This window comes from Homalodisca vitripennis, chromosome 2 (genome assembly GCF_021130785.1).
Source record: "Homalodisca vitripennis isolate AUS2020 chromosome 2, UT_GWSS_2.1, whole genome shotgun sequence".
Classification (NCBI taxonomy): domain Eukaryota; kingdom Metazoa; phylum Arthropoda; class Insecta; order Hemiptera; family Cicadellidae; genus Homalodisca; species Homalodisca vitripennis.
The window spans coordinates 146,155,118-146,179,303 of NC_060208.1; the positions used below are offsets into that span (position 1 = coordinate 146,155,118).

General features: G+C 31.1%; 1 protein-coding gene across 1 annotated transcript in view; it reads left to right on the top strand.

The window, feature by feature from the left end:
- LOC124354852 (probable cytochrome P450 6a14) overlaps positions 1-19,330 on the top strand; it is a 34,896-nt gene extending 15,566 nt beyond the window's left edge. Inside the window, exons 2-5 of the mRNA XM_046805611.1 lie at positions 15,885-16,767; positions 17,127-17,345; positions 18,588-18,839; positions 18,942-19,330. Of these exons, the coding sequence (XP_046661567.1) occupies positions 15,903-16,767; positions 17,127-17,345; positions 18,588-18,839; positions 18,942-19,129 (1,524 nt within the window). The 5' untranslated portion in view covers positions 15,885-15,902 and the 3' untranslated portion in view covers positions 19,130-19,330. The remainder of the gene's footprint in view (positions 1-15,884; positions 16,768-17,126; positions 17,346-18,587; positions 18,840-18,941) is intronic.
- Positions 19,331-24,186: the final 4,856 nt, after the last annotated feature.

A 24,186-nucleotide genomic window follows, 5' to 3' on the forward strand; every position in this document is an offset into this window, starting at 1 on the left:
AGCCTCAAACAATCTAATATTGTCTCATCCAACTTCAAGACAAAACTAACGAAACCAAGATAAGTAATTTCTTAAAATACTGTCCCAAATGGTTACCGTTTGAAAAGGGTAAATTTTTAACTAAAATTGTAGCTACTTTTTTGGATAGCGTGAACATTTATGTTAGTTTTCAATATTATTTAAGTGACTGCTTCTTCTGGCGAGTTAGGGATATATATTTAAAGGATTAAATATAAATTGATTAGATCTTTTCTAGCTAACGAAGACGTAGTGTAATTTAATACTAGAAGAAAATTGGCCTTTCTTTTGATCATAATTATAACCTTTACTCAATCACATTAGGTATTACCTTACATACACTTTAATATACATTACGTAAAAACAAATTTGAATACAAATTTTGCTGAGGAAACGTCGAAAACATAAACTGACTTTTTAAAAGATAAATTAAATTTAACAAAGTCAAACGTAAAAAACAAAAGCACAAAGTTACACGAAACAACAATACATGCCGTGATATAAGATATTAACAAGATTTTATTCTAGAATTTTTATTTCTTATTTAAGTTTTATGAACCCATAATTTCATTTTTTGAATGTAATAACAATAATAATGAAGTAACTCTTTCGGGAATACAAGATTTTAGTGAAAATGATACTGACCACATTCTAGAAACTAATATAAACGATAATAATGAAAGCGTATAAATAATTATTGCTTTTATATTAAGAAGTCAGTTATCGTTGTAGTATGTAAAAATTATTACAAAAATATGTAAAAAAATAATAAATCTAGAACTGCTATATGGTAAGGGATTGAGTGTTTCATATTATTTTAAAATATGCAAAATAAGCATTCAGTAATTAGAAAACGTACTTTTTCAATATATATATATATATATATATATATATATATATATATATATATATATATATATATTCACAGACTGTCAGAAGAAGTAGTCACTTCTGTCAGTCAGTCCCACGACTGTCTTTCCATTTTTTCTTCTTTTATCAATACCTTTCTAAATTAGATTACACCATTAGATCACTGTTAAAACTCTTCATTTGACCGATGTATTGGAGAGGCAAAACACGTTTTATTAGTAATCCCAGTAATCACTAACACCACGAGTATATGTATTTGGAGTCAAATTCTAACTATCTTATGTTTTAAAACATTTTATAAAACAGATGAACATTTACCTAATCGTTGAAATCAATAAACGCCGTGAAAACTAATGGTTACTTTTTAGAGGATGTATACGCTATAAATGTAAACAAACTGAAAATAGTGGTTAAATTAATCAAACATATGGTTGCGCATAATAAAACAATGTTTCTACAGAACAATAATTGATACAATTTTGAATACTTTTTTAGTTAATATTTCACAACTTTAGAGACAAAGGTCTGATTTTTTGCTACTTTAAGATCAGTGGGGCGTATCTCGGCGAGTTGTCCAAATAAGAATAGGCCTATATTCACACCAGGGACTGTATGTCCATAAAAATTATGTTGAATGTCCATGTAAAATTTCAGTCAGTTCGATTGAAAAGTTTACACGTGAAAGCAAAACAAACAAAAAAGACAACTTCACATTTAAAGTAATTGTTATATAGGATATACAGATCTTATAAGCCTACTTCTGTCAAAATAAAACAATTCATATGTTTGTTTTCTTTATAACAGTCTCTAAATTTATAGTAAATGTTACATAGTAACTTTGTCCTTGATATCTGTATAATAGTACTGACCAAGCACTGCATAAATTATATTATTGCTAAAACTTATAGTTAAAAATATATTTTCGCTAAAACTTTTAACTTTCTTATCTGGATACTTTCTCACTCTGTGTTTGAAAGTGGTTGCGGGAAAGGTTGAAATAATAAGAGCTGTTTCTATCAAGCATCGTTCCATGCTTTTAAGACTACAAATGGAAACCAATTTCAAATAGTGGTTGAATTAATTAAACAAAAGTTTGTGCTGTCATAAAACAATGTTTACGCAAAACATTTAACAGTCTATTTCAATTAATAATATTTGTTTGCTGTAATACAACTTTAGAGACCAAGAGTCCACTGTGGCGTAACCCGGACGGATTTTAGAAACAAGAGTAGGGCTACATGTTAACCAGTGACCCTTAGGATGTTCATGTATACATTTCAGTACAATCGGTCGAGTAGTTTCTACGTCATTAAGTTACACACACACGAGCACATAAACAGACCCAATTCAATTTTTATATAATAGTATGGGTATAATGAATAGTAATATTCTATTATCTTTCAAACAATTTGCCTTTCATGGCTGGATACATTTTTAGTGGAATTAACAATTTTCAAGAACAATGTTCTCAAAAATGGTGCATTAAACGTAAAAAATTTAAAACTTCTTCCATTTCTTATTCATAATTTTTAAAAACCACATTTGGAGGCAGCTTCAAATATTGTACAGACTTCAAATATTTGAGGTAAACTTTAATTTAAAATATCCATCCAACCTGCAGAACTGTTTTAAGTCCTTTTTTTAAGAAAACATGGTTTTGTCTTCCTAAGAACCAAAATCTACTTGCAGCATTTGCTTCAGTAAAGTATCTTTCATTTAAAAAATTAAAGATATTTTCAATTTTTTTTCGTAATTGCGAAGAGATTTATTTTATAACTATGGGTTCACACCACTTTTGGCGAACCAAAAAATAAATTAATCTTTATTTAGTATGTCACATGTTCAATAATTTCCTTAATTATAAATATCCATACCTTCGTAATTCCATCTAATCACCGTCATGGATTACGGTATCGTATCGTCAAGTAGACACTTTTACTCATTATATGTAAAGTTGCAACGAAAGTGCAGTGTACAGATAACCGGCAATATAATAACTGTATCTTAATTGGTAGACAATATACATTCTCAATCTTAGGTCTTTAAATAAAACGTAATTAAATATTGTATGAGTGATTTACTTCAGTGTTCGATGTTTATATTTACGCAAACACTCAAAAAAGTTGTTTAAATGTGTAAAATATTTAATAAATATATTTTAATATTAAAACACATTATGTAATTATAACTCCACCTACAACTTTAGCTATAGTTGTGGTTTTAAACTTAAAAAGTACTTGTGGGTTCTAATTTAGTATATCCTTCGTAACTAAGGATGAAACGATGATAAAATGGCCTGAGACTAAAATGTCTGAGTCGGAGAGAAATGTCATTTCCAAAGTCAGAAGTAACAACCAAGATTACAGTTGAGAAGATGAACTCCTCTCTTGGGGGATGCTGCATTCTAGAACTGTCAGTTCCGTTCTCAAACCCGGCATTCCAAGAGCATAAATAAGTCCAGATGTTCAAGAGCAATATTTCCCTTTTTGGTGAATGTATTTTTCATAAACATTATCTGAGAAACATGTAAATAAGTTAACTCTGAATAATTGGATTTATTGTGGCTTGAAAACAGATTGCAGGAAATCCTTCAGTCACATGCCGGTTCAGCCAGATAATCATAGTATTTAAGTTCCGTACGTATGGGGAATATCAACACGCTATCTTAATTGTATGTCCTTGATTGACATAACATATACTTTAGATTATGCAAATAAGCAGGTTTCAAGCTAGTATACGCCATCCAGTCATTTACTATTTTATTAGTTTTAATTGTTTTAGTTGCTATTTGAGGTTGAGTGGTAGAGAAGGCTTGACAGCTCTACCTCCGCATCTTTCATAAAGGAATTGTTTATTTAATTTACAATGATAAATAGAAATTTTAAATGGGATTTTAAGTCTAAATCTGAAATTATAACTATGATTCAAAGTCTGACGCCTTGAACTGTGCAGCCACCACTTCTTCCCGACTCGCCCCTTCCAAAATTTTCCAAATTTTTGTATATGTAAATTAATATTTTATGTATTTATTTCACATTTTCAGATTACTTCATCGTAAATAGTAGGATAATTAGCTAACGCGCATATACTTTAAAATTATCATTCAGACTAGGACCTGAAGAATTATGCATATTGTAAAATTTGCACAAAATTTTTCAAGCGATAAAGGCTTATAAAGGAAACATAATAACATGTTATTTAGGCTGGATTATGGAATATTCGTAGCTAATTTGGACATAAACACAATTTCAAAAATCTCACAGGAGGCACGATTTTGGGTAGACCTATGCCTTCTAGGTGTCAAACAAGATTCTCTCACTTTAAGGGGTATTTGATATGGTTCAAGTAATCTATTGATAATTAATTGAAATATTAATTTCCTCCAAATATTTTATAGTTATTTCTAGTAAGTTTATATTTACTCGCATACATGTTACAATCTGGAAATAGTTTACCTTATATTCTTCTTTACAGATCTAATGTATAAAACAGTTCCTCCACTCGTATGTCTAAAACTATCCAGTTTCCTCCAATGCCTAATAAACTACAATTTTTTGCACATGCCATTTACTTTTAAAAGTGTTTGGGGACCAATTACGCTAAGCCAAATATAAATATTGATATTTCAATTTAACATTTGGTGTATGATTACAGTTCGATACGTAAATCAATACTGTACAAAAAAAAACAACTAGAATATATAAGAAATCAAAAACTTTACTGCCGTTAAAATTGACATTTTTAAACAAAATCATAAATATACCGTAAAACCTACAAATTATAAATATATTACATTTACTTAATTATATAAATTACTATATTACAGTCAAAACACTTTTAATGATCATAAAAACTTATTTTAAATAGCCGGTGGTTGACTTCTTTTTTAAACCAAAACTTCAAATACGATGGGATTTTATTAAAATGTGTAATAGAAAAAAATGGAATAATTGCTTATCAGGGCCAATCTGTGTTGGGATATATCAAATTGACTACTCTTAGTATTATACTATATTATGTGTTTATTTTATAAGGAAAATGTTCTGCAGTTTTATTTGCGTTTAAAGGCAATCTAAAGAAAAGTTTAAAATAATGTTTATAGTTTTAATATCAAAATTACTAGTCTATAATATTTTACTTTGATATGTAAACTAAAATATTTCCAATTTATGAACATTTAGTATTTTCTTTCTCATAATACTCAAGTTTATGGTTTAGCAGTTGATAATATTTGTTGTATATGATTATATCAAAGTCAGTAAAGTGTAAAATTATCGAATTGCGTGTTACATAAACACCAGGTAGCAATTTATAACTTACTCTTGTGCAATATACAAACAAGGTTACATGAAAATGCGACGTAGTAAGAGAGTGCACATTGATATAACATTTCTATCAACTAATTAAATTCACTTAATACATCTATCAATTTTACAGTTTCTGGAATAAATAGGAGGATATGTAAACTTCATAAAAAACCTTATACAAAATATTTAACTCAGTTATCACACAAAGGCCTAATAACTTATATTGAAAGTGATTGTTTCGGTTACAATGGATAAAATCAAAAAATATGATATGGTTGATTTTTGTTTTAACGATGATGTTCGTTTTATTTCTATATTCATTATATTGTTTTGTACAAAATGTGTAATATTTCAGCTTGTTAAAATCATGTTTAAAGCTAAACAATTGCAATAATAATTATGGTCCATCCTAGGACTGTTCGGCGGTTTCGTAACATTACGTAGTCATGGTGAAATACAAAAAGAATATAAACGTGCCGTACGTTTCACTTTATATTTATATAAAAATACGACTTGAGTGTTAGCTTTTAATCAAGCATTCTTAGTAAGTCATAGGTTTAGTTTATATTTTGTTACAGACACGACCGGGCCTTCTTCACTTTGTATCGTTCGCTGACCACCGTCTGTCCGTCTGTGCGATAACTTAAGGTCAAAAGGTAATACGTCCATATTTGTGTCCGTCTGTGCGATAACGCTTGATAGAAAGGTCTTAGTGGCATGAAATCTGGCACACAAGCTCCTCTTAGTGTAATGAAGAACGCTTCTATTTTTACGATCGAAATGCCATGAGATAGTCCGTCCATATCTCTATCCATATCTCTGTCCGTCTGTGCGATAACGCTTGATAGAAAGGTCTTAGTGGCATGAAATCTGGCACACAAGCTCCTCTTAGTGTAATGAAGAAAGCTTCTATTTTTACGATCGAAATGCCATGAGATAGTCCGTCCATATCTCTGTCCGTCTGTGCGGTAACGCTTGATAGAAAGGTCTTAGTGGCATGAAATCTGGCACACAAGCTCCTCTTAGTGTAATGAAGAAAGCTTCTATTTTTACGATCGAAATGCCATGAAATAGTCCGTCCATATCTCTGTCCGTCTGTGCGGTAACGCTTGATAGAAAAGGTCTTAGTGGCATGAAATCTGGCACACAAGCTCCTCTTAGTGTAATGAAGAAAGCTTCTATTTTTACGATCGAAATGCCATGAGATAGTCCGTCCATATCTCTGTCCTTCTGTGCGATAACGCTTGATAAAAAGGTCCTAGTGGCATGAAATCTGACACACAAGCTCCTCTTAGTGTAATGAAGAACGCTTCTATTTTTACGATCGAAATGCCATGAGATAGTCCGTCTGTGCGATAACTCTTGATAGAAAGGTCCTAGAGACTTGAAACCTGGTATATAGGTCCCTCTTTGTATAAGGAATAGCGCTATTGATTTTTTACGATAGTAAGTTCAAAAGGTAGTCCTTGCGTATCTCTGTCCATCTGTTCGATAACTCTTGATAGAAAAATCCTACAGAATTGAAATCTGGTACATATGTTCCTCTTAGTGTAAGGTAGAGAGCTTTTGATGTTTTAAGTTAACCCGTTCATATATCTTTCCATCTGTTCAATAATTCTTCATAGTAAGATTCTCTCTTGAGACTTGTAATTTAATTTATAGTTTTTAAGTGTGAGTGCTTAAAATTCGGGGATAAGAGTGACTTGGTCATTGGTTAAATTAAGACATGAGGTTTCAAGTTATGTCTTCCCTACTATTTCCTTTCCCGTGGTTGTTCTAGGCCACTTTAAGAGCCGAGTGGACAAATTGAAAACGAAACGAAAATGAATGAAATTACCATGTTAAACTATAGAAATCTCTAAAAAATCAAATATTTAAACACTTTATTGGATAATAAAAAATTTATTGAAAGCCATGGATAAATTGAAAAATGAATGAAAAATAACATGTAAAAAGTCAAACATTAAACAATTTTGGAACCATTTAGTAATTCAAATGTTTATGTATAAAGTTTGCTTTCAATATTCTTAAGATGTGTAATAAAAAATCTTTATTCTACAATATTAACCATATTACACAATTTTCTTTAATTTTCTTCGTTCCAACAAATATTAAATGTAAGTTATCTTTTTTGTTGATTTCTTTGATCTTTTTATAATCCAATATATTCAAAAATCTATTTAGCAGATGAACTTTTTAATCTTCCAGTTCTGCAATGATTTTTAATCCAAATGTAGGTATCTATAATTCTTTCTCAATTATTTAAATTTTATATTTCTTATCTTCTTCTAATTCATTCAACTTCTTATATTCTTTAAACTTGAATTTACCAACATCGTTCAACTCTTTCAAGAATTCCATTATTTACATACAAAAATGTCTTATTTTATTTCAATTAATTTTATCGAAGCAAGCTCACGAAGCAGCTTGGACTACCTAAAAAACAACTAACTAAAAAAGCTAAGGTCTAAGGGCTAAGGGACAGTATATTAAATATTGGATAGATTTTTTTTGGTACACCCTGTATATTAAATATGTTATGGATATTTAAACCCCGACCCAAACCTCTACTTTCGCTAGTTTATACATAAACCTGCTTGATAGTAATAGGTTATTTTCAATAGTATTGCTACAAACGCAAAAGTTGCGTAATGTACCCTAAGGGCACTCCAGCTAAGAGCGAAATATTAATTTGCTGAGAGTTCGCAGAAATTATGAATTTAATGAAATGTCAATAATAAAAGTATTGCTTTGGTTAGTAAGCAGACAGATAAATGTTAGGAGGAAACGGTTGGTAGCGTGCTGTAGCATTTCGTGATGCGGTCCAAACACTCTGCACGCTATTCAAATTATTAGTATTTGTTAAATAGTGATGTTCAGTCTGGCTCTGTAGGTTACTTGTAGATTTCCACTGTAGTTGATAACCATTTACAAGAAGGAAGGCGAATCGTAGAGAGTTTCCACATAGAAGGTAAGTTGTATTCCCTATATTTCCTAACTTCCTCAAATATTATTACAAATATATCATTTCGATTTGAGAGTTCGAATATATTTTTAGGATGTAAACTGGAAAATATAGCAGCTTGCTTCGCACACCAATCTTGGACCATTACGGCTACCTGTTTATTTACGTTCATACTCCGTGAGGCCAACACCACAGTACACTTCGTAAACCAAACAATCCAGCCTTGCTTTGAATTAATTCTATTCCTTTTTCTTTTGATTAAATCTGATTCTATAAAGTCAAATTATATTTTCATTATTTTATTTCATTTTTTAAATACTTGAAATTTGATTTCTAAATAACAAACTTTACAATTTAGTGTCCGGAATATGGGTTCAAACTTTATTGCTCTCATTTTCAAAACATTTTTATTTTTTTAAATATTCAATTAGTAGCAGTTAGTAGCAGTTAGTACTAGTTTCAGCGTTAGTATGATTGATTTAAAAGCAATACGTACACAGTTTATTTCAACAAAGACACAGGTGTTACACTTTTAAACTCTTCGATTTCTTTAATGTTAGGTCTGTGACAAAACCACAAGTATCTTAAGCAGCTAAAAAAACTGAGTAAAATAAGACTAAATGTACATTTTGAAGATTTATTTCATTGATTTAAAAAGAGGAAAACTAATTGAATCAAGATTTTGAGATATTGTACGTATATAAAAAAACACTAATTATAGTTATCAACCACTAGGTGAAGTCAACTTTCAAAATCATTAACTCAAAATTTGATTTCACGGATTACGCATATTATTGCACATATTGTGGATTAGCATTTACATAAATATAAATGTGCAAGATAATTTATAATATACCAAATGTTTTGCGTTGTATGATTTAAGTACTTTTAAGCAAGCGTGTATAAAAAATAACTCAACATTTTTAGTTGTATTTATGAATTGCTCTTACAAACCCACATTTTCATACCAGTAATCCACTCCACCTTAGGATATCTTTAGGCTGACTTTATATTACTAAACTTCTTTAATCGTAGAGTGGTCAAAATTTACTTTCTCCTAAATATTCATTGGTTTGAAGGGAATGTTTTACCGAAACACACACAAATATAAATAATTACGTTTGAAACAAAATGGCCAGCATGGCCAAGAAGGCACGTGAAAATTCCCAATTTTACCATAACGTCATTTATAGTCGTGGAATGGTCAAGTGACCAAGACCACAGCTTTATTGATTCCATTTTATAGTAGTGTCTACTGTTAAGCTTTCATTTGTCAAAATTAAATTAAATTTTATCTTTGAACTTTATCTTATCATTTATATGTAGATGCTTTAAGGGGCGAATTCGATAGGGCAGCAGAAAAATTTTGAATTATAATTAGCATACAGTAAATAGTATATTCATAAATAGTCTTCAATCAGACTTGATATTAATTCAATTTAAATAGAAAATATTGCCAAATTAGTACATATTATAATATTTTATAATATACACTGTTATACACACCTTACATAATTGGATGATAACTTACTGTCATTGATTACAGTAACCAAAGAATGACTGGCATGTGAAGTTTTATGATTTCAATTAAAATATTAATTTCTTGAAAAAAAGATAAATTTCCAAATTTTAATACGATTGGTTTTGCAAAAGATATTTTTCGATTATTTCCTGAACAAAACTTATACATAAAGACAGTATATCTAATTTCGTTAGTATTTGTTTTCGTTTGGGTTAAATCTCATTAATTTATATTATGTGCTTGGGACTGTGGAATCGGAACCAGAAGGAGGCCATTTTTGCAAAAGACTGGAAGAAGGCCGCTCAAGATCCTTTATGCACTTAAAGGATGTTTTTGAGTTCATGCGCTTCTTAATTGGAAACCTATATGGCCTTTGAGCTCTACTTCAAAAATCTAAGACAAAAGAAACATGTGTAACTATTCTGATCGAATATTTATTGCTCAGGAAACGCAAGTCATTTTCGACTTAAGTACATATATCTTTATCTTGATCAGGTTTGTTGAAAAATAAAATAGATTTGGTCCCCGAAATCTGTATCGTTGGATCTCGCGAAATCTGCCACTCACGAACTATCCTCGTAGCTATCATAGTTAATGCTCGTAAGTTCGTGATAGATTTGTTAAAAAAATCTATTCAACCAAAATAATTAAGATAGTGGATGTTTACGATGTGTTTTTGGCTGTAATATTATGCATACATTGACATATAACCTTGTCATTTCCTTGTAGATGGCTATGGCAATTTCTTAAACGTTCGTTAAGAGCCGGTCATATCGGTCACAATCTTGATTTCTAACTCATAATAGCAATACTAAAATGGAACATTTTAAGCCCTTATTTTTAGTCGCAGAGTTTTGGGTGATGTCTCATTTTAAATGTATTTAATATTAATCCCAAGGTTTTAAGACATTTATTCCCAGAACCAATGTTTATTTAGAACCCATAAGGTTAAATTATTTAAGTTTAATCATCCAAGAAGTAGAGGGTGTGAAACTTGTTCTTCTAGAAGAAGAATCCCAAAACATAAAACAATAGTGTTCCGGTAAGTGCAATACAAAATATATTGGAGTGACCTTCCTACAGTCCGGAATTAAACACAGTTGAGGACATGTAAAGAATATGCACAGATCCAGGAGTGTTGTAAGCATCCCAGAATTTCGATTACGATCGATATGTCGTCAAGCAAAGAATAAATGCAAATTCCTCATTAGTTAACTCATACAAATTATATCACAACAAATCCAAGTGGTATTAAATAAGAAATAATACAATTAATTACTTGCTCTCACATTTTAAGTTTATAGTAAAACTATGATGTTTAATTTTAAAATTATTTTGATAACACATGTTAAATGCTTTTGTTTATTTTCCTTTATCTTATATATATAAAAATCTTGAGTCACGATGTATGTTGCCAATAAACTCCAAAACGACTGAACCAATTTCAATCAAATTTCACATGTATCCGTAATTTAGTCTAACTTAGAAGATAGGATAGTTATTATCTGAATTATTCGCTTATGTCGTGAATATAAACGAATAAAATGAAGAAAAGTTTTCAAAGCGCCTGCACATTATAACCTGCAATTACGAGATAGGTACGTATATAAAACAGTGAAACACTATTTGAAGGCGCTAAGTTATGATGTATAATTGTCTAAACTAGATTTTTGGTTGAACTTAAAGGTTGAGTGGTAGACCACTTTGTAATAAAATACATTATGCATGTACAATACATTTTTGACATATTTTCTTGATCGTGACATCAAGGTAAAATCTACATCGGGGTTGGAAATATAATTTACTTCAACCAGAAATGCTCATACGCGGGCAAAACTTACGAAAAGCGTGCGAAGCCGCGGGAAACACAAAAAAATATATATATATTTCGTGTGTATGTCACTGAACTCCTCCTAAACGACTAGACCGATTTTGACGGCATTATTTGTGATTTCTAAGTAGCTGTTGATATTGGGATGATTTACATTCTATCTGCCAGACTGCGCTATGACACATAATACAGGGTGAACTTATACTTAATAGCTGTTAATACTTTCAGCTGAAATTCATCAAAGAGGCAGAAACATTTGTTTACATTTAAATTTTAGAAAATATTAAATTATTGTAAATTGCTTGCTCAGTAGATTACAATGCAGATGAAAAAGATTACTAAAAACTACCTTATTGCACAAGGTAGTTAGTTAGTACTTTATGAGCATGTTTGCTCATAAAGTAACCGAATCAGGTTAGATCGAAAGTAAATTAAGAGCCGAAAAAAGACACTTTATGATCGAAGTTGGTTTTTATTGGTATACGTTTTCTTGATTGAGGCACGAGGCAAACCCTACAATAATACTGGAAATATCTTAGACAGAAAATGAATTTTCTTTATAATGAAAGTGTGATAAGTGTTCTGAATAACTTATCAACGCCCAGCAAAAACCACGAAAGATAGAGGCAAGAAATATGGTACATATCTTATTTATGAGCCCAAGAGGCTCACGAAGGAATGACTATCAATTGTCTCAGGAGAGTTTAGATTGTAATAGAAAAAGAATACGTGAATATAGTGTCCTGTTTTTCAACAGAAAACTGCGTGTGAAGCCGCGGGCAACTGCTAGTCTTATATAAAGTAAGGAACATACCCTTTACCATCATAACTTTTTAAGAAAACACGTAATAAATATTATATCCTAATTCAACATATTTAATAAGTAATAATTATTTTTCACTAACAGCAAGAAGAGGAAACACCTCATTGCACTTAAGACTAAATAAACGTTGCTCTGCTTACGGAGTGACAGGATATTCAGGGTGAATAATGTTGGGTATAGAGGCCGCCTTCTGTCAATATCTCATGATAATATACACTACCTCAGTTATGTGACCTTGAGAAAAGGGAAGCTCGCTCTATTCTAACCTCATCCAGTCCAATTGGTTAGGGGAAGACATATTCCCTAATGTTTAGGCTTTAAAACCCCTTAAAACCAAAGAAGCCTCAACCACTCCAACAGTCATCGTCCATAGTCATCTATACCTATTGAACAATCTTTTTTACCCCATTATCTCGACATATGTGATTACTGATGTGTTGCTCCTTGACAACCAAGGGGTTATCCAGTTTTAAGTGACTCATCCTTTTCTAATGTATCCAGTATAGGTTCTATTGACAGGTATTAAGCAGTTAGAATTGGATTCCCCCTCCGGGGGCGAGTATTTACTCACTTTTAATATTTATTATTTCTTTAGAGTTCTAACGTTCTTTTTGCTTAAGAAGGAGAAATATATACTACCAAACTAAAAATTACTAACACTTTTTTGGAAGATTTTTACAGTAAAAATTGTAAAATTGCATATAATTACATTTTCGAGAGCATTTCTTCAAAATGGTTACTTCTTATCTGAACATGCGTTGAAGTCAAACTACATAAGTTAGCACACATTATTATGTAGTACCAAACTTTCATTGTACGAATTATTGTAGATGACAAGTTTGGGGATCAGGCTTAACTTGCACAATAGCAGATGACGAAGTTTGGTGTTGTACTCTGGTGGAAAAGCTTACAATTGTATTTAGAAACTTAAAATCTCTGTAGCAACGTTCTTAAAGCCAGAATTAATGTTAAATTAAGAATTTATTTTTATCTTAGAAATTAATGAATTTGCTCCCGTTGGCAGTTTTTATACAATATTATTGTACTTAATAAATCATACTTAAATACGTCATTTCAACTTGCTCTCACTTTGATAAATTAGTTATTCAGTGTGTCAACATGTGGTACAAAACAAATATACATTAATAAACAAAGATTACAAATAATTAGTTTTACTTTCAAGCAAACGTTATGAAATGAACATATGTGTTATTTTAAGTCATTTAAGGTGTGTATTTTAAGTATTTTGGTAATTTCGTGTAGATTTCCAGTGAAATCCAACCCTATCTATATGCAATCAAGATTACTGTTTTAACTTATAACACCTTGTTTTACCAAGCATAATTTAATACTACATTCATAAATATTTATGGGGCAGTACGACACTTTTATGAAAATACAAATTCTGGAGTAATTATTTTATAACGTGTGGAATTTTGGGATAAAAATATGTCTATGTATTATATGTAGCCAATATCCTTGCCAAAATGTTTCATATAAACTTGTCCACTACATTTGGGTAATTGAGAATTAAACATCCAAACACACAAACACAAATATCCAAAAATACAAAAATACATTCTAACAAACTTTCAAGTTTATAACATCAATAGGGTTAAAATCTTTTCTATACTGAATTTATCGACATTTAAATGTTTTATGATATGTGTTATAATAATTTGTACACTTTATGTTCGATTTCGACAATCATCAATTTTTAATCTTTGGAAGTTAGTATATCAGGTATAATTGGCCGTGTAAAACACTTAAAGTTGACAAATGTAAAATATAACTATATTAAAATCACTTACATACAAATAGATAGATAACTAAGAATTTTAGGAGAGGCGTTTATAGGAATTTTACTATTCCTTTGTTTTTAAGTGTACAATTTCTCGAAGGTATTTTAAAATCCTAATGTATATTGTACAATGTCTATTGTAAAATTAATCTCACTATCGGGAGTTCATTAAAGTTTTACAGTGGTAATACCTATAGAAAATTATTTTCACATGAAAGGTAGAGTTATTATTATATTTCGCCTTATTGCGAAAAATTTAACATTAAACTTTTGCTGATTGTTATAGTTATTTAAATATTTATGCTTTGTAAAGAGCTGAGGGAACATTTTTTAATAACAAGATACGAGTACGCAATACCGTGATATGCTTCAACTAATCTCAAGCCAAATTTCGTGGTTGAGCATGCATGTTAATAAAACACATTTTTAACTATTTGTAACTGAATTTTCATTAAAAATTAAAGTCATCAGAATAAATGTTTCTCAATGTGTCTTGCCACATGATGCTTTCACATTTTTGTTCATTGAGTTAGATTTCGTAGTAGTGTGGGCCTCCAAACGCCACAATCTCACTAACGACTGATCAGTTAAATGAGCAGTTTTTGGAACTCTAGTCTCAAAAAGTAAGATAAGGAAAGATATTTACACTTTTTATTGAAACTTGGTATCTTAGCTACAATAATAAGATTTATCTTCAGTGTATTAAAATTATTGGATTTTTAATATACGAGTATTTTTATAAAATAACTAAAAAAGGTTACATTTTTCTATAATAACCAGTTAACTTTTTGGTATTGCAGCTTCATGAAAATCGTAGTGTTATGAAACACATCAATAAGAATAAGCAGAAACATTCATCTTATTTCGATGGATTAGGAAAAAATGGTAGCTAAAGATGCCAAGGATAAAGTTTCGAGAGAAAACAACCTCCTGAAAGACAACGCAATTAGGCATAGTTTTTACTAAGTAAGCCCTCGCAATGTTAAACTTGAAATTAAAACTCATAAAAATTTAGTAAATATCAAGTATTTCGAATCAAAATGTTCAGAAAAGAACATTAAATAATATTACCGGTACTGAATTTGAAATTAAATTATAGCACAAATTTACAAATTTTAAACTTTGTTTGCTTTTTCGTAACTGGGTATCCTTAATTAATAAAACTCTCGATAAGCTACAGAGGGTACTAACTCGAAAGAATTTGCTAAAATCATATTTTGTCACAGAATTTTAGCATTGGCTTTCGACTCTATGATTTTGTATACACACAAAATCAACAAAAGATTATTTTTTAATATGTCACTATAACATATGTTAAAATCCATATGATTGGATTTATTGTGTTAACAATTTTATTTATTCTCATATTTTCTCGTTGCCATCACAGTTACCATTAGACTAATTTAAAATGTGCCTAAACCCCATGCTGTAACATGCACCATCATCGAACTCACCTTTGTTTACAGGCCTTTAGAAACAAAACTTCATGAAAATATTCAAATCAATAGGTCAGATTATTTTTTAGATATCGTGGGTAATACAGACAAGTAGACAGAAATTAAATGTTTCCATCCCCCACGAGTGATATGCTTCGCTAACGCTCTGTCAATGAAGGGGATACAATTGTTAGTATGTAAAATATCTTCTGAAATTATATGTAATTTTTCACATTATAAAGTTTGTTTATCATATAACTTTTTAAGATCTTACTAAGATAATGGTTGACTAAATTGTAATTTTGTTTTAGATTCTGACTAACCCAAGGATGGCTGGAGTGGTGGTGATCACACTGATTACCTTCAGCGCCATCTTCATTTCGGTTTTATGGGGGTCCTACATTTACGCTAGGATAGCTTACCTCTACTTCAAAAAACGTGGAATCCCTTTTGACACACCAACATTTCCTTTTGGAAGTTTAACTTCGTGTTTAACCCTTAAATGCTCGATTTCGCGTGTCTTGGCTGATATGTATACCAAACACAAACATTACAAGCTTGTAGGGTTTTTCTCTTTTTGGCAAAAAGACATCTTGATAAATGACCCAGACATTATAAGGCAGGTTTTAGTTAAGGATTTCGAAGTTTTTCAAGATAGAGGAGTCTATTACAACAAACAGAAGGATCCACTTTCAGCACATTTATTTGCATTGGCAGGAGAAGAGTGGAGGAACTTAAGAACGAAACTAACCCCGACATTTTCCTCTGGAAAAATAAAAGGAATGTTCCCAATATTGGTTAAGTGTACTGACGAAATGATAAACTCAGTACGTAAATTGAATTTTGAAAGCTCTTCAGTGGACTGTCAAAAACTATTCTTCAGTTTTGGTCTTTCAGTGATCTCAAACACAGCCTTCGGTTTGGAAAGCGATGCTTTGACAAACAATGATTCAACTTTTGTAAAAATGGCAAAGAAAATAGTGGCACCTACAATAGATCGAATGATAAGTATGATCCTAATGTTGAATTGTGAAATCGCTAAAAAGTTTAACATACGCGTAGTGCCCCCAGATGTATCTAAATTTTTCATGGGAGTAGTCAAAGACGCCATTAAATTTAGAGAGGAGAATGGTGTTAACAGGAATGACTATTTACAGCTTTTAATCAAGTTGAAAAAAGACGCAGCTGCCCAGGGTAAGATCTAGTTACGTTAATTATTTATGTATGATTATTAAGTATGTTATTATAATGTGTTTTATAGCCTTCTCTTCAGGACGCTATAATATTTATAATGTAAAAGTGTTTCAATACTATATATATATATATATATATATTCTGAATGTGTGTGTGTGTGTGTGTGTGTGTGTGCGCGCGCGCGCATAAAATGAAAACATCATATATATATATATATATATATATATATATATATATATATATATATATATATATATATATAGTATGTATATATAAAGTTTTCATTGCTTGAATTAAAAAAATATCTTTATATAAAAACATAATTTTAGGCCAAATTGAGCATTTGTGTTATTAAACAGATTGCAGTCTGAGTTTCTCTGACAACGAGTTGGCTGCTGAATCTTTCGTATTTATCTTGGCTGGATCCGAAACTACCTCCAGCGCCATGAGTTTCTGCCTGTACGAGTTGGCGATGAACCCCGGTGTGCAAGAAAGGCTGCATGCGGAGGTGGACTCCATACAGGAAATCACATATGAGAGTATCAACGACTTGGACTACCTCAGCATGGTTGTGGACGGTACGATTATGAGAGCTTATATTTATTCTTGAACTATTTTTGTTTAAATGCTTTTTATGCATTATAGTTATTGTTTCCCATTTCGTATTTTTGTTATCACATATAACTGAACAAGGGTTAATGCGTTTAGGTTTTTGTGTCCGGAGCTAAAAATACCGATACATTTGCCTTTAAAAAGATGCTAATGAAGGCCTCAGAAGAAATACGAAGAGACTCACAAATACCCAATTTTTCAGAACTCGTGTATTTAGCTCAGCACTGCTGAGAATATTAGATTGTATTTAATGACTGTTATTCAATTATATGGTGGTAATCTTACATACATATTTTAAACATTGAAGATAAACTAAGATTATTATTAAGATATTGTGTTTTTCAATACATTTGTACATACTACACGTGCTACTGTGTTCGTTCTCAAAATATTGTACATTTTAAAGTTTAATCGCAGTGAATCAAAAGTGAGACCAATTTCAACAACTCAACATAAGCTAAAACGCCAGACTGTACCACATAATATGTAAACTGTTAATCATCAGCTGTAAAAACTATTAAGCGCATGGGCACAAAAATATTAATTTAAACGATGGCAATAGACTCTGTGCGTTAGCACTCTGTCCAGTTCTATTTAATTTTACGCTCATTTCAAATTGTGATCAATAGACATCCGTAAGTTTCCTTATTGCTATATTAAAAAATCCATACCATCTGTTGTAGTCAATAACTCGGTTCTGAACTGTATTTTTTTTTCTAAACCCTTTGAATTTCTCTAATATCGGCACTACATAATTTTCAAAATTTCAATACTATAATTAATATTTGTGGCAGAATACTTGGGAGGACTATTTCCAACCCCTTTCACGAAACACTAAAACATTGGACAGTTTGTTACTCATAACAGCTACTAACAAAGGTTTATAAAAATAATTTTTACGAGTACTTTTAATGACTACAAAGATTTTTTATTTTTATCCGGGAATGTTAGTAAAAATATAAGTATGTTTAAAGTGACAAACCATTTTACTTCGTCTGTTTCCAATTAAATGTTCTTGGAGGAAGGAAGGGCTATAACACAATACTGCAGGCTTGAAGCGAAATGGATTGCATTTGGTGATCAATCAAAATCTGTCACATTCGTATAAGATGCCCCATAACTGAACACGGATGTCTCTGAATGACACTTAACTAATAGTCGATTACTATTCAGTGATGTGCTTTTGTGTAAAAATAATGCCTTTTCAGAGTCATTGAGGAAGTATCCTCCTCTGGGATTTTTAAACCGTTTGTGCTCCCGTGACTACCCGGTTCCTGGCACCGACACAGTCATAGAGAAGGGGACTCAGGTGTTTTTCTCAGTGCTAGGGTTACACAACGACCCTGAGCTGTTTCCAGACCCGGAACGGTTCATTCCTGAACGGTTCAGCAAGGAGAATAAGAGCAACATCAAACCATACAGTTACATGCCGTTCGGTGAGGGGCCGAGATTCTGTATAGGTGAGAAAATCTTAACAAACTAAAAATAACATTGAATATTGTATTCAAGTATTTCTGTATGGCTTTGAAATATTCGTAAATGTTTATGTATTTTTTTTTCAGGAATGAGATTTGCCAAAATGTCAGTAAAGACAGGTCTGGCTGTACTGCTGCGGCACTACCAAGTCCTCCCTACTCCTTCTACACCAGCAAAGATCGAATTCGAGCCGCGAAGCTTCACAACCGCTCCCTCTGGGGGCATATGGCTGAGCCTGAAAGAAAGGAGGCCAAATGTGCTTAAGATGCAATGAATCAAGTCACATCCTATTCATTATAAATAAGAATTTCGCACAGAATAGTATTACAATTTCATTTTATTTCGGCGACAAGTACCATCTTCCAACTTCAACCTATGTTCAGATAATTCGTATCTCATAAAATACCACCAATCTAGAATATCTTTTCCATACAATATGTGTTTTATCCGTAAAAATTAAATCAGTATAACCATATAATGTAATGTTTTTATACAACTTGTTATTGTGTTGCATGTTAATTTTCACCACATATTTTTAATGAAGTATAAATGTCCCAATCAGATTTTACTGAAACCTTTTACAAGCGATCGCGCTTGCTTGTGAAATATGTAAAGTACTGTACAAAATGTACAGTTTTGAAACCAACAAGCATTTACATAACATATAATATTTAACTAATGCAGAAAATATATATTTTTTTGTACCAACAACAAACAATGAGTATAGTTTCCACTGCAGGTTATTGTTGTAATATTTGTAATAACGAATAAACCGTAAAGTTTCAATTTCGTAAATATTTGTTATTGAGTAATATAATTTGCATCAAAAAGAAAGTTAATAAGAACTATTGCTAAAGCGTTTTTATAGATGTTAAACGATTCTTGCTATATTACTGGTATTTTAAATCTTACTCAATAACTCAGTGCATAGCAGGTTATTTTAGAAACTTTCTAGGGAAAATAAATTTGGGCGAAGTGGAGACACGGCCACCGCTGTTCGTCATACAGTGGCGGGCTGCCAGCAACCTCAGGCTACGGCACCTCAGAGCTATCTGGCGGTGATAATGTGAAATATTACCTCACCTTCTGGCCGGGACAAAGACATATTTCACAGAAAAACATTACGAACTTTTTAGGTAACCCTCTCATGAGATTTGCAGAGAAAATTTTTTTATAAATTTCGTTTCCTCACTTAAGATATATCCTTTCATAAAACTTCATTACACAATTGAGCAAAAAATTAAATTATTAAAGAAGGGTCTTCAAATTTTGAGAATTCATTTTTAGTTTCTTGAAATCTGATATGTGCATTACTAAGCATTTTCGTAGTGATACTAATGAAAATAAATGCAATAATTCAAAATCAACTCTAAAAATCCCATATACGAATGGCATTTTCTTTACCACTCTATTATTAAAAGTACTACTAATTATATATTATATTGTTATATAACTTTATACATATATATCTTATGTTTAAAATGTAATTTACAAAATGTAGGACAAAACAAATAAGTAACTTACAATTATCTGTAGAAAATATTAAAATTAAGAATATCGACTTCCGTGTTCACACGACCAAGCGCAAGCACAATGGTTCCAACGTTAAAATCATGGACTCAATTTGTTTTTTTAAGTTATCTTAAATTTTAAATGAACGTTTATAATCAAAATCTTATATTTTGCGCTAAAATATTTTATTTTGTCACGTCACAAAAAGTTTTCCGTTGTTTAGTTTGATTATGAAGTACATTTTTTATTCATTAGTTTAGTCAAAAATTAACTTTTTCTGTAAATAGGGGATTTATGTTTACAAATTATCTTCAAGTTTGATAATTTTGTATTATTTATTATTTAAAACCGTATTTCAACAGCTGGCCGTGTCCGGAATATTTTCTGCGTCTTTCCATCCTGCTACATGAGAAGTATAACCTATGTGATTTTCTATCGAAATGAATAAGTTTTCCTTGTTTATTTATCCCCTTTTCCAAATTAATTGTCTTAAGACATCCAAGGGACATTATTTACAAATACTGTACGAGGAGGAATTGGCTGCACCCATCTATGACTTTGGACTCTAGAACAGGTTTATTGCTAATATGCAGCTAATAACAATTTTACTGCTAACACGCAAACCGAAATTATTTTATTTCAGACAGGTCGATGTGATGGTCAGAATAACATTTTCCGATTCATTTGTAAATATAAATAATAAAAAAGAGTAATTTCTGTAAATATATAAGTACTAAAGTGAGATTTTAAAACACACATAGTTTTGGCTAGAAGAATGCTACTTCCAATAAGAATATGTTGATATTTTTATAAACGAATGTCGCAGGATGATCAAAAAAGAATATGAATATTTTTTAAAAATAAGTAAAAGGCGTAGGTTTTAATAAATAAAAAATATGTTCCCAAAGTTTTAACTAACCCTTGAGCTGAAGTTTCGTGCCTCTGGGCACAGAAAGACTGCTAAAACATTCCATAAGGTCTTTCCCTCTATCCTCTATGAATCTGATAACGATGTATATTTGTAATATATGTTAAGAAAAGTATTTCATAAACATATCTAGTAACAGTTACACTTAACATTGACAACTTTCAAAAGTTAAGATGTATAATATAAATATTGTCTTATACAATATAACTATGCTATTATAATTGTCATCTATTTCTTAACTGTTATACAGTGGTATTTGGATATTTCTCTACGTATTATTACAACTTAATGTAAAGTCTACGATTTTGAATTTATTACTGAACACACTTCGAGCGTGGCTGCAGCTTGGATGGGTGACCGCTGAGTGACCGGTTTTAATGAGGTTTGATCATGTCAACACAGTAAAAAGGAAAAAGAAGATATGTCTTATTATTTTTTGCTTGCTCTTTTATTTGTAGTACATATTGTTTGAAATAGCTAAAAAAAATGTGTTTTGTGAAACAAAACTTTTATTTGTAATGAGTTCGGTGTTAACAATTATTTGTGTTAAAAATAACTTGACAATGTAGACATATTTAATTCGATTCATTACTATCGTGTAAATAAATAAATACTCATTCCGTTTATTCGACAAGCTCCCTTTCAGTTTAGAAGGAAAAAGGTAGAGGAAGCAATGTAAATTATTCAGTTTACGACTATTGCTAGGCATACAGAATTTTGTCCAAATTCTCCGCTCTCTGAACCACTGTGAGCCGCCGCTGCCCGCGTTAAATTAACGAACCTGTTCAATTAAATTGATGTTAAAAATTAGCGATACAAATAGTAGTTTACATAATTACGCACGCAAGATAATCACTTTAAAAATCTCACTTATAACGAGTCTAATACCGAATATGTTTAACAGTCCGATAAAGAATAAAAGTTTGTATAATCTTAAAACTTCCTATTGAAAAACATTACACTGTAACTTGCATTAACAGTTGGTCTTATTCGCATCACAATTGTCCGAGTCATTGATGTTCAAAGTTGCAGTTTGATTGAAAAGCGTCAAAATATTTTTATATTTTTCGTGACAACCGGTATAAAAACTGAAAGTTATTGTTTGTAAGTGATGATGTATGTGTTTAAACGCAGAAATAAACAAACTATATTTTAACTCCCGTTTTTGTAGCTCTGCTGGTTTGTTTGTGGTTAACTGTCTTACTCGAGTATCAAAACTTTTTGATCAGAAAGACGTTTGTCTTTTCTCGTGAACTAAACACTATCACCATCACCGATGTTGTGAATAACTAAGATGATATTTTGTTACTCCATTTAACCCGGTAACAGATGTCGTGTGCGGTGTTGCTATAACTGCTCTTCCATAGTCACTATCATATACAATTAATTTACAAAGGCTATCTTTGAAACTGTCACGTTACGAACAGAAGCCATTAAAGACTTAATGAGTGGGGCATTATATCTGGCAAGGTGTCTCATTTTAACGCCAGAGTTCACCGCAGTCAGTTAAGCTAATGCGCTGTGAAATTCTGGAAAATCGCCACAGGTTTTGGAATTTATGGTGTCACATAATTGATATCACCTTTGTTCTAAACTTTGTTTTTGGCATACCTTTCTTAACTTGAAATCTGCTCCGGATTAAAAATAATAGTCAACTTTTTAACAAATGAAATTTACGGTCCTTTGAATAGAAAACTGAATAATTCTATTCCAAAAGGAAACTTTTTTATCATGTATAAATAATATTAGAAGTTACTATTGAAGTTGTTACAATTACTTAAATTAAGTAATATACTAGCTAAAAAGAAAGTTAAAAAAACATTTATGTTATCATTTAAATTAAATAACGTGGCCTTTTGTCATATTACACACATCTTATAATAGTTTAGCATCAATAACAATTGTCTGCGATTCTGAGTTAAACATGTTAATTCTTAAAAATAACTGTATAGCCACGATTCAAGCTATTAAAGGAGAGCACGGACATACCTCATCCTTCTAAGAAGGTAATTGATCGTTAGCAGGGCTAATTTTGGTTCAGGTTAAAATTAAACCGTATCGAAAAGGTTAAAATATCAAATTTCAATATTTGTAATGGATCATCTACATATTAAAAGAAGTTATGAAAATCTAATAGTAGTCAGTACGGCATTTCGATCCGGCCGATTTCCTTCATTTTTTAAATGAAATGTATTTTTTTACAGGTTAGGCATCAAGTATTAAAAGTAACTTAGCTTTGTTATATTCCACGTATTGCTGAAAAAGGTTTTCCTCATCTAAATTCCTTATTGGGATTTGAAAAGTACCGTTAAAATTTCCCTGGTGTTAATGAACCTACATAATTCGTGTTTTATTTAAGAACACTCAGTGAAATGTACGCTTTATCTTGAGCTACTGATTACTCAAACTGGTTGTTACTGAGGATACTGAGCCTCGGACATTCGACCTATTTTTTTTGTTTTTTAATATAGGTTTTTTGAGTACTTTTTTAACTTTGACTTATGGGTCTTGAAAGGAAAACAAAAGACGCACGCAGGAATAGGGGAAAATGGAAATTGCAAAGTGAAGGAACTAATTTAATGACATGTGGTCCTTTAACCACAAGAATAAAACAATTCCCTGATGATGCTGATTTGATGACCTTCCTCTAAAAGAAGACGACTGGTACCTCCACCAGCTAATCTTAATTAATGACGTATGGTTCTTCAACCATCAACAATTTTAAAGTGATTCCCATTATGGTTTATGGTAACTGTTTATTTCAGGCAATCTCTCATTGTATATTTGGAACTGAAGATAGACACCATGAGGTCCGTTTGACTGCTACTGAACACACTGCTAAGAAGCGGCGGCGTGCATTTAAAAGTTTATTGTTGGGGATGAAACAAATG